Genomic DNA, 12,612 nt, shown 5'->3' with positions numbered 1-12,612 from the left:
TACTCAATACTTCCACAGTGCATAACTACCTCCTTTATTTTCTCTCAACAGCAAAAACTCCCCATTTCTTGCGTCTCCAGAGTGTGGAAGTCAATGCAGGGCAGTTTGCTACTTTTCAGTGCACTGCCAATGGTGGAACAGACTCAAGCGATAGACTCTGGTTGCAGGTAATTTCTTTCTTTCATAATTCACTGAGATCTGAGGAGATTGGAGCCCATCACTCTGAATGGAATGTAGAGTTCATTCCATCACTATTAGATTTTATAGCTCCTTTAAACTGCTGTGTAGTTGGTGTTCTGTTGTAGAAAGTAAACCTGGAAGATTTTCCTCCCTTGTTTCAATGGGATACCTTATTGAAACTAAAGGTACTGAATTTGTTACATGTGATCACAAGGAAAGGCTAAACCCCCAAGGAGAAGCACAGGAGTTTTTCATAAAGTCTGTGCTGGCTAACTGCAACATGAACCATCATGATTTTCTGAGCTTGTCTTTTCCTCTGTTTAGTATTTTCAGCTAAATTCGTGTTCTTTTTAAGTTGGGAGAACACTTCCAGTACTTCCCATGCTCCCTCTTTTCAGTACTTTAAGAGAGTCTACAGGTAAGATGAGGAGAGATTCTATCAGGAGTGTAGTGATAGGATGAGGGGTGAGGATTTTGAAGTAAAAGAGGGAAGATTTAGATTATATATTAGGAAGAACTTCACTGTGAGGGTGGTGAGACACTGGAACAAGTTGCCCAGGGAAGTTGTGGATGCCTCATTCCAGGAAATATTCCAGGGCTGGTTGGACAAGGCTGTGAGCATCAAAATCTAGTTGAAGATGTTCCTGCTGAGTGCAGGAAGGCTGGTCTAGATGACCTTTAAAGGTCCCTTCCAACCTAAACTATTCTATGATTTAATAAAATCTGTTCTATAGAGCCGAAGAATCTCACCTGTATTTCCTGAGTCAGTTTTGGGTTTTTTACTTCAGTTACTCAGATTCTAGAGGTGAGATCTTGACTTAAGGATTGTCTCCAACTCATTTCTCTCAGTCAGTCTCGGAATTACAGAATGCCAGGTTGGAAGGGAACCCAAGAATCATCTGGTCCTGCCTTTATCCACGTGTGTAACCTCCAAAAACATGCATTTTACTTCATCTGTTTAATAATGGGGGTGTAGGTTTAACTGCTGCCATCATCCCAGAGTTGACTGTATTCAAGGTGCATCCTCACCAGTGTTGAGTACAGAGGCACAATCACTGCCCTGGTCCTACTAGCCACACCATTGCTGATTGAAGCCAGGATGCTGCTAGCCTTCTTGGCCAGTTTGGCACATGCTGGCTCATCTTCAGTCAGCTGTCAACCAATACCCCAAAATAATACAAACTCATTCTTCTTACCAGCAGTAGCAATTCCAGAGTATCTTTGCTGAGCTTAGTTAAATGATTCCTATGGATGAAGGGTAAGAAAGCAGTGACAGATTGACTTTTTGGGGTATTTATCTTCCTGCAGAACCACTGTTTATTTTTCCTTCCCATACAACTGCAGGTCCCTCTGGTAATCACTCCAAGGTTGTGTAAATTCCAGATGTGCCTTAGTGTAAGAACATTTTCAAAGTTAACAGCATCTCCTTGGATTTATTTTTCTGCTTGCTTGCCCATTTCCACAGATGTCTGCTGCTGCTTACAGTAAGACTGAGCAGACAGCTCCACGTGTGGGATGCTGCAAACTAAGTCTCTGAGCTACAGTTCCCAGTTGTATTAGCTGTATTTTTGTGTTCTGGGTCACTATAGGGTAACAGATCCCTAGGCCTTGCTGTTCTCTATCAATCAACTGACACCATCTGGTTTCATGGTGTGATCTTGAGGAATTTTGTTGCACCTGCTTATAGCATCCCATGACACTGCCACAGGACCGTGACTGCAATGTAGATACCTGTAATAGCCATCAGAAAACTGGGTGTCTTCTGCATCATAGGACTGGTTAAATGCACCTTAAATGTTCTTTTTTCCCAGTAACAGTAGAACCAATATTCAACTACAAAACATCTTCATAAAAGGCATTCAGATTTACACCAGGGCCACAATAAAATGTAAACCCTTCTCTGTAGATATTTATGCTGGTGCTCTGGTAAAAGAGATTCAGGTTTTAGTAGTGCTAATGGGTCATGCAACAAGGTCACCAGGAGGCAAATGGTCCTCTGTGGTCCAGTAAGAAGAATGTGGCCATCAGGTTAAGGGAAGTTCTCCTTGTCCTTTACTCTGGCTTAGCAAGGCCACATTTGGCTTACTGTGTCCACTTCTGGGCTCCACAGTTTAAGGGAGGCAGAGAAGTATTGCAGAGGGTCCACTGGAGGCTGCAAAGATGCTGAGGGGACTGGAGCATCTCTGTGAGGAGAAAAGGCTGGGAGACCTGGGGCTGTTTAGCTGGAGAAGAGCAGCCTGAGAGAGGATCTTCTCAATGCTCATCAATATCTAAATAATAATATCATTATCAATATCAAAATAATAATAATATCAATACCTAAAGTGCTAGGGGTTAAGAGGGTGGATCTACACTCTTTTCAGTGGTGCCCAGTGAGAGGACAAGGGACAATGGACACAAGCTGTAATGCAGCAGGCTCCACTTGAGCCTTGTGCTCTAGACCCTTCATCAACTTCCTTACCTTTCTCTGGACATGCTCCAGTACCTCAAAGTCCTTCTTGGAATGAGAGCCCCAAAACTGAACCCATTAGTCAAGGTGTGACCACACCAGCACTGAGTACTGGAGTGACAACCAGTTTCCTGATCCTGCTGGCCACACTGTAGCTGATCCAAGCCAGGATGCTTCTAGCCTTCTTGGCCACCACAGGGTGAGTCATATTTAGCTAGCTAGTACAGACCTAAGAGTAAAAATTTACTGAAGGGATGGAAATAACAACAGGGGCTCGGGATGTCTGATAGCTGCAGTGAGAAGCAGAATCAGACTTACCAACAGCAAGAGACTAATGGGTGTTCTCTGACAGAGGAGGAGAGGGTGGAATCTTTCAAACCTCTGGTTTCTGCATGCAGAACACGTGCTACTTCATTTGCAGCCAAGAAACTCAGAACAGGAGCATTTTAATGACAAGTCTTCTCAAAACTATGTAAACAATTTATTACCTGTTAATAAGGGATTTGGCTTTTCCTCTGGTCTTTCCTGATAGATGTCTGTCAGGGTATGTGGGGCTTATTTTTGTATCTTCAGTAGTTATTTTCTGAAGGTATGAAGAGTATGAAAGATTTTATTCCACTACATACAAACCCTGTATGCATTATTTATTATTTATTCAAAGGAAGAGATATAGTCCTGTGTCAGAGGGAGTTCTGGAAAGCAAATTGTTTTCCTTGCAGATACACAATCACACATAATTGAGAGGTATCAAAAACATCCTTCGGAGAACGTGGAGCCAGTGCAATGACTCCTGGCAAATCAGGAAGAATAAAATATGTTTATAGGCTACACAAATTGTTTGTGTATGTGTGTCTGCATGTGCTTCCTTATGTAAATCTCACAAAGTATCCCAGGAAGTGAACCAGAGTCCTGGGGTTTCAGAAGAATTTTTTGTTATGCTGCAAACTCTCCGAGGCTTTCACATAATTCCTGTTTTCATTGCTAAGTCTAGAAGCACTTGGGGAAGAAACTGCTTCAACCGGTTTTGAGTTCTAAGCTAATGAAACAGTATTTTACCTGGCTAAATGATAGAATCATAGAATCGTTTTGGCTGGAAAAGACCTTTAAGATAGTAAAGTCCAACTATTACCTAACTCTGCCATGTCTGGTGCTAAACCATGTCCCTCAGCACCACATGATTTTTAAATCCCTCCAGGGATGAAGATTGATCTACCTCCCTGGGGAGCCTATTTCAGTGTTTGAGAACCTTTTCAATGAAGATTCAATGAAAATTTCAATGAAGATTCTAATATCGAACTTAAAGGTCCTGTGGTGCAATTTTAGGACATTTCCTCTTGTCCTATCACCAATTACTTGGGAGAAGAGACTAAAACTCAGCTCACTCCAACATTTCAGGGAGTTGTAGAGAGCCAGACAGTCTCCCCAGAGTCTCCTTTTCTCCAGGCTAACAATCCTAGTTCCCTCAGCCACTCTCAGAAGACTTTTTCTCCATCCCCTTCACCAAATTTGCACACATGTAACAAGTTAGTAACCTGAACATGTGTAAATAATGGGAATTGTACAAGGGGACAGGCCTTCAAAAGATGGTTTTTTTGATTATTAAAATAAATAGTTTGGGTTAGCGATAGATGCTTTTGGGTGCTACCAGAGTGCAGGAGATCATTCTTCTGCTGCTCATAAATAGTTCAGTCTTCCAAGACTGATCAGACCACCTTGTACATAGCTCATCGTCTTGAGTCCTTTGACTTCAGATGAACTTTGATGACATCAATCCACTAAAGATTTTTCCAGGACTACACGTGTTCTAAGATGTGTGCATCCTGATGTGGATCCTGTGTGTCCCTCTGGATGTCCAAGTCCCTCTTTCTGCTAGATCTTCCTGCTTGGGTTTCTTCTCGCCTTGCTATTCTTCCTTCTCCTGATCTTAAAGACTGCCTTCCTGTTTGATGTGAGTGTTGCACATTTGCTGGGCTGAGTACTACTTTCTATACTTCGTGTTGACATTGAGATCAGTTTTGTTGTTTCATTGAATTTGTTTGCATCTCAACATGTGGGTCTTCTCTCCTTTTTCTTTTCCCCCTTCTCAGCTGGGGAGGTCCTTGGGTGCTAGAGGCTAGCTCCAGATAGAGGCTAAAGGTAGACAGGACACAAACTGAAATACAAGAAATTCCACTTAAACATAAGAATAAAAAGATAATTTACAGTGTTCAAACACTGGAGCAGATTATTTGGAGAGGACAGGGAGTCTTCATACTTGAAGTTACCAAAACTGTAGCTGGATGCAGTCAAGAGCAGCTTGCTGTAGTTGACTGCTTTGAGCCAGGGGCTGGGACTATGTGAAATCCTTTCCAAACACGGTGACTTTGTGGTTCTGAGATATCTATAAATCACTATTCTCATCTGTTACATTTATCAGCTTCACTGATAAGGACATACCAAAACGGAATTTCTCCTCCTTCCCTATCTACCCCATACATAATTCTCACTTGATGAAGAGAAGTTGTGCTGGGATTACCTTTATCAGTCTAACCTTGTTGATATCTGAATTTGAAAGTGAAGCAACCCAAATTGTGTTCTCTTTTCAAGAAAACCAATGTGATGTGTTTAATCTTCCAGTTATACTGAAGCATTAAATAACACATGATGATTACCAAACTGGAGGTAATAGAGCAGCTGACCTGTGCCACATGTGGCTGGTTAAACTCAGATTGCTTTTCAAGAGTTTGTTAGATATGCTGTTCCTGGACCCAGAAGACTGCCTTGATATGAAGCGCAGTTCAGCAGCAGCAGAATCACTTAGGGACACATATGAGTTAGGTAATTGGTGAAGTAAATTCAATCAGCTTTCAATCAGCTATGCTCCCGGACCTTTGGGAGAAAGAAAGTGACCTTTACAATGAATACCGTGCTTAAAATGTACCACCTTACTACTGGGAGGTATCATCTTCAAATTGGAGTTTAAGAGATGTTTGGGTTGTTGGTTTTTTCTAAGATCAAGGGCTGTTGAAACTGTTTTGAGGAAAGGAGAGTCAAAATAAAGATTAGATTAATTGAAATCCAAAGAAAAAGTGTTGGAAAGAAATAGTGTTGAAGGAGGTGTTTTGTGGATGGGGGCTATTAAACTATATGATTGATTCAGTAGTTAAGACCAAAACACCTGCAACCAAACCCTTCTACATTAGCTCCCCTGGTACATGACCCAACGTGTACCATGGTTTCTGTATTCACAAATGGCAGGTGTCTAGAGAACAAGTTTTGCAAGAAGGAGCTGAGGGAAGTGGGGTTTAGCCTGGAGAAAAAGAGACTTGTGGGAGATTGTTTTTGCTGTCTACAGCTCCCTGAAAAGAAGCTGTAGGTGGGGGTCAGTCTCTTCTCAAAGGTCACAGTGATGGAACAAGAAGAAATGGCCTCAAGTTGCACCAGGGAAGATTTAAGTTGGACACTGGGAAAAAAATTTCTTCACTGAAGGGATTGTTAAGCCATAGAACAGATTGCCCAGGGAAGTGATGGAGTCCCCATCCCTGGAGGGATTTCAAGCTGTGTAAATGTGGTGCTGAGGAGAATGTTTTGGCGGTGACCTGGTAGTGCTGGGTTAGCAGTTAAACTTGATCTTAAAGGTCTTTTCCAACCAAAATGATTCTGTGATTCCATGATTCTTCGATTCTTCCTGGTATTCATTCATCTAGGTTGGAAGAATCTTTTCAGGAAGCCATTGCTTCTCCCTTAACATGGCATCAGATGTGTAGGCTTCTTTCTTGGCTATGACTTCCTTACCTGGTCTGTAAGACTTAAAAGTGCTTCAGTTTTGCCTGCTATTTGCCTTCTATTCCAATTGTTAAAAAGCTTTGGAATAGACTTCAGATTTTCCCCAGAATTTCTTCATCTCATGATGTATTTCTTTACAAGAATGTAATGTTTTTCAGTGAAGGTAGGAGATGAGCACACTGATTTTCAGCTCTCTGTTACTTGTTTAGAAAAGTGAGACAAATGTCTGCATGAGTGTATTTTGCATTGTGTGTGGGGGTGGAAATTATGCTAATAATTGTAAAATTATTTGGGTTGAAAGGGTCTTTGAAGATCATCTAGCCCCTGTTGACTGCAGGGAGGGTTGACATCTTCATCCAGATCAGGTTGCTCAGAGCCCTGCCCAACTTGACCTGGAATGTTTTCAGGGATGGGGCTTCTACCACCATTCTGGGCATCCTGGGCCAATGTCACCACCCCTGATGTAAAAAAATTTCTTCTTTCTATCTAGTCTAAATCCCCCTCTTTTAGATTAAAATCATCACCCCTTCCCTTGTTCTCTTGCTAATGGTGCTTCTGAAAAGATTGTCTCCATCCTTCTGATAGGCTCCTTTTAAGTACTGGAAGGCTACAAGTTCTCTCTTCTGCAGGCCTAACCCCAACTCTCTCATCCTGTTCTTACAGCAAAAAGTGTTCAGCTCTCAGTTCACTTTTGTGGCCTTCTCTGGCCCTGTTCCAACAGGTCCATGCCTCTCCTGTGCTGAGGACTTCAAGGCTGGACCCAGCGCTGCAGTTGGAGTCTCAGCAGAGCTGAGCAGAGGGGCAGAATGCCCTCCCTCCACCTGCTGTCCATGCTGATCGGGATGCAGTCCAGGAGATGGCTCATTCTGGGTTGTGAGCACACTGCTGGCTTATGTCCAACGTTTTACCCACCAGCACCCCCAAGTCCTTTTCTGCAGGGCTGCTCTTAAGCCCTTCATACCACAGCCTGGGTTGATACCAGGGGCTCCCCCAACCCTGGTGCAGGACCTTACACTTGGCCTTAGTGAACCTCATGCAATTCACATGAGCCCACTTCTCCAGCTTGTCCAGGTCTCTCCTGTGACTGACTCCAGAACACACAATAATGTCTTTGCTTGCTTTCTATATGTTTAATTGTATCTCCCAGTAGTTGTTACTGCATAATATTTGATTACATCACTATTTGATGTATAACTTCAGTAATACTTAATGATATTACCTGGCAGCTCCGGGCTGCATTTAGGCTTAGTCATCCTGAAGAGATTTATCGTGAGTGATGTGATTTGAAGAAAAGGCTCAGTTACCTATCACACAAATACTCAAAGCTGAAATCTTCCTTGAGAGGTGGAATAACAACATTTTGCTTGAATGCCCGTGAGTTACACATGCTGAGTGCAATTCCAATAATAATTCCAAATAGGACAATAATAATCTTTTTTCCATCATGGCTTCATTACTCAAATGAAATATGCTTGTTAATGTAGACAGATGGAATAAATACAGACTAATCACAGGATCTGTGGTGCTTCTAATCTAGACTGACAAACAGTTGTCTTGGTTATGAAAGCAAGTCTAGGAATCCAGAGGCAGAGCTGACTGTCTTCATTACTGGGATCTGAACTCTGTGAAGCAATTTCATTGAGGTATTAATTACTATCTGATTTGGGATTTAGACATATTTTAAACAAAATTACTTCTGGTGCTGCCAATGTTATTTGAGATCCCTCTAGTATGACTCTAATTGGTGTTTTATAATTGTGTATATTTGAATGTGTGCTAACAAACCTTTCCTGTGTTCAGTTTGGAGCTTCTTGTTACAAGAATGAGACTGAATTGCTGGAGCATGTTCAGAAGGGCAACAGATCTGGTGATAAGTCTGGAGAACAGGTTTTATGTGGAGCAGCTGAAAGAACTGGGCTTATTTAGTCTGGAGAAGAGGAGGCTGAGGGGAGACCTCATTGCTCTCTAAAACTCCCTGAAAACAACTCCCTGAAAGGAGGTTGGAGTGAGGTGGTGGACAATATGTTCTCCCTAGTATCAAGTGATAGAAGGAGAGGAGATGGTCTCAAGTTACTCCATGGGACATTTAGGTTGGATATTAGGAAACTTTTGCTCTTTGAAAGAGTGGTCAGGTATTGGAATAGGTTGCTCAAGGAAGTGGTGGAGTCACTGTTCCTGGAGGTGTTCAAGAAATATGTGGACATGCCACTTAGGGGCATGGTTTCGTGGCCGTGGTGGTCTTAGGCTGATGGCTGGATTCAATCTTAGATGTCTTTTCCAGCTGACACATTTCTATAATTCTGTATGAAAAGCTGCTTAATATAGCTCTACAGGCAGAGGGTGTCTGAGCAATGGCTCCTTTTAAGGCTCCTTTTAAGTCTCCTTTTAGGCAAAAATAGTTGAAAGAAGCCTTGAGAGTGATTGATGCAGTGGTAGTGCTGGATATGTTATCATCCCAGAACTCCATTCTCCTGGAATTACTTCTGTGGTTGTACTAGAAGTATTTCTGAAACGTTTAACTTATATCTTATTGTGCTAAATTGCCATTCATTGAGAAGACTTGGAGTGTAGTTCATTGCCCAAAATAGACTCTAAGTTTAATTTAATAAGCATCAACCTATTTCTTCTCAGTCTAACTTGCCTAAAATGGAAAAATAATGTGCTTTTTAAAGTGCTTAAAGCTGTCTCTGTATTCATTTAATATGCTGGTGCTAGGAATATGGATTTTTTCACACCGACTATATCCTGAGGTTAAATTAAGACTATTCTTTTTATATCCCTATACATTAAATAAGATGTTGGTTAATAGAAAATTTATTCTTACAACTGACTTATCAGCTATATATTTTCATTAGTTGCCTTAAATAGCTTTTTACAATATGTGTATTTATGTTGTTCCAGGAGCTTTCCCTGAATACTTGAAAATATGAGGGTTGCTCAGCAGCCAGTGGAATCTGTTATTTGCAATTTTAGATCTCAACATATTTCAGGCTTTGTTTTATGATTGGGATTCTTCTGCTCTAGGAAGGATGGATAGCTCTGCCCTGGTGATATGGCTGTTGTAGTCCAAGCAGGTCTGATGTGTCCAAGCAGTGTCCATGGCTGTGCTGTGTTAATGTCTGGAATTGATCATCTTGAGGATCTCTTCCAACCAAAACAATTCTGTGATTTTATGGTTCTCTGACATTATATGACTATGGCAGATTCCTTTTTCCAAGGGGTTATGTGTCCTGTTTGCACAGTTGCAGAATCATACTATCACAGAATGGTGAACATTGGAAGGGACTTCTGAAAATCACCCAGTCCAACCCCCCTGCTAAAGCAGGGTCAACCACAGCAGGTTTCACAAGATCACAAAGTCCAGGTGGGGTTGGAGTCTCTCCAGAGAAGGAGGCTCCACAACCTCTCTGGGCAGCCTGCTCCAACACTCTCACAGGAAAGAAGTCTCTCCTCACATTCAGGTAGGACTTCCTATGTTACAGTGTGTGCCCATTGCCCCTTGTCCTGTCACTGGGAACGGATGATGAGGGGCCTGGAGCATCTTTGGTGAGGACAGGCTGAGAGACCAGAGGCTGTTTAGGCTGGAGAAGAGCAGACGAGAGGAGATTTTCTTGATGCTGGTTAATAGCTAAAGGTTGGGGGTCAAGAGGATGGGGACATACTCTTTTCAGTGGTGCCAGTGACAGGACTAGAGGTCATGAGCACAAACTGGAACACAGACTGGACCCAGTACTTACCCCAGGGGAACACCACTAGCTACAGGCCTGGTATTTGAGCAATTCCCTTTGTTGACTGCTGGCAGTTTGTATGACAGCCCATACTGGATTGTTCAGGATTTCTACTGGACATTGGGATGTTTGGGGGGGCTGGTCTGGAAGGAGACCATCTTCTGTGTAGGGCCATTGACAAGTGTCCTTGGGTCATACCTTTTCATGGTCGTCTCTCTTTATGGGCTGCAAGTTAAGGAAGAAATTCTACTGCCTTGTGGCATTGCCTAATCCCTTCTCTTCATCTCCTCTCTTTAACAGCCTCCTGTCACCTTTGTTGGCTGGAAACAAAAAGAAATAGTTCTAAAAATATTTACATGGTTCTTCTAGTTGTTTCCTAATGGTAAAATCCAGGATAGAAGTGCCCTGTATGGAAAGGTGGATGTATCCTGCAGTTTGGAGTGCAGACAGGCTTCTCCACATCCTAAATGAGCTGAGCTAGTTTAGGTACTGAAATTAATCAGCCTGTTGTTCCCTAGAGAAGAATTTACCCTAGTTCTTGGCAAGATAAAACAGCCTGTGTAAAGTTTCCTGATGTTGTGACAAGGAAAAAGGGAAACTACCATGGGTGAATGGAATGTAAGCCTGTTGTTCAACCATGAGCAGTCCCAAAAGAGTCTGAAAGCTGCAGAAACATACTCTAAAACCATGTGAGTTGTAACTGGTCAGCAGCTCTGGCAATCAGGATTGATCAGTTATGGTCTTAGGTAAAAAATAATGTTGCTTTTAGGAAATTTGCATTCTCTGAATCCATAGCTACCCTGACGTCCTGGTCTGGGGTTGGGTGGCAGAAAGGCTCTGGCTTAGACTTGCCTTCACACAGACCAAGGGCATTGCCACATCTTGTGCCCCACCTTGGGGTGCAAGAAATTAGAGGTGGCACCTGTGTGGAGGAATGGGTAGGACAGGTGACCCTAGACAAGGGATTCCATACCATAGACATCACCTTCAGGATCAAGCTGAGGGGTCACTAGGGTCAAGCCTCTTCTTCAATGGCCAGTGGCCCAAGAGGACACTGTGCATTCTGTCTTTGACCCTGATTTTTGTGTTTCTGAATCCAGTTCCAGAACTGACCTCCTGAATCTGATTCCCAGCTGCTGCTGCATCTAATTTGGGACCTCCACAGTGCCTGCCCCCAACATCAATGGTGGCAATGGTCATGTTAGGAGTTAGGCTGGATATTGTTTTATATCTCTTTGTCTCTATTTCACTGAATTGTTCTTATTTCAATCCCAGCTGGTTTAGCTTCTTTCCTACCCCAGCAGCCTCTCTCCCTTCTTTCCTTTGGGAAGGCAGAGGGATGCCTCTGGCACTTGCCTGCTCACCAGCCGAGCCCTAACCCTTGACACCAGCTCTTCCTGCTTTCTGCAACCATCCCTGCTTTCTGCAGCCATTCCTACTTTCTGCAACCATTTCTGCATTCTGCAATGCTTCCTGCTTGAAGGATCCTACAGTGACAAAACCAGTAAAAATGGGAGTTGTCAACAGCAATTGGAAATATTTATTTCCAATTTTTAATCTTGGTAACTGCTGTCAAAGAAGCCAGTTTAGCAGCAACTCTGAATTGTAAGGATTTTAAGGAGCTGGCAATTACCTGAAGTAATGCTCAAGTGATAATTTAAGAGTAATTTTTTAGACATGATAGTAGATTGTTCTTTGGAGATCTTACAAGTATATCTTTTTTCTTTTAAATAAGGTGTACCTCACCCTTGTTTAGTTCTGAAGAGGAAATAACTCTGTTACTGTGCATGAGAATGAGTATTAGCGTAAATGATGCTGGGGTTTGGGCATTAATGGCATGATTAACTTTCCCTTGGTTTTGTGATTTATGGATTATTTTAGTTTCACGCGGCTGGTTTTGGAAACTCTCTGCTCATAACTGGCATTTTAAGAGCACTTTCAATGTAGTGGCAACTAAAGGGCATAAAATGAGGTCACTAATTCTCAGATGAGTCTTAAATTGTGCTGAACTAGCTACAAATTCAAGGGCAGAAAAACAGACTGCACCATTTCTGTTGATAGATTATAGAAGTTCAGCAGTGCAGAACCCTTGCCCTGCTTCCAAGTCCTGAAGTCAGGAAAACCTACTATGATAACCAGTGTCAGGAAAATCTTCTAAAAATAGATATTATCTGGCCAGCAGGAACAGGGAGGTGATCCTCCCCCTGTACTCAACACTGGTGAGGTCGTACCTTAAGTATTGTGTTCAGTTTTGGACACCTCACTGTAGGAAGGACATCAAGGTGCTGGCATGTGTCCAGAGAAGGGCACTGAGGCTGGTGAGGAGCCTGGAGCATGTGGCCTAAGAGGAGTGTCTGAAAGAGCTGGGGTTGTTCAGTCTGGAGAAGAGGAGGCTGAGGGAAGACCTCATGGCTCTCTACAACTACCTGAAGGGAGGTTAGAACAAGGAGGTGGCAGCCTCTTCTTGATGACAAGCAACAGGAACATAGG

At 42.6% G+C, this 12,612-nt stretch overlaps 1 protein-coding gene across 1 annotated transcript in view; it reads left to right on the top strand.

The window, feature by feature from the left end:
- The window catches only part of PTPRM (protein tyrosine phosphatase receptor type M), a 515,441-nt gene that overhangs the window by 174,175 nt on the left and 328,654 nt on the right, over window positions 1-12,612 (top strand). The window contains exon 5 of the mRNA XM_054381571.1: window positions 52-167. Coding sequence (XP_054237546.1) covers window positions 52-167 — 116 coding nt within the window. The remainder of the gene's footprint in view (window positions 1-51; window positions 168-12,612) is intronic.

The sequence above is a fragment of the Indicator indicator genome, chromosome 6 (genome assembly GCF_027791375.1).
Source record: "Indicator indicator isolate 239-I01 chromosome 6, UM_Iind_1.1, whole genome shotgun sequence".
NCBI classification, from domain to species: domain Eukaryota; kingdom Metazoa; phylum Chordata; class Aves; order Piciformes; family Indicatoridae; genus Indicator; species Indicator indicator.
The sequence above is the reverse complement of the archived record's forward strand: the minus strand, read 5'-3'. Positions and strand labels throughout refer to the sequence as shown.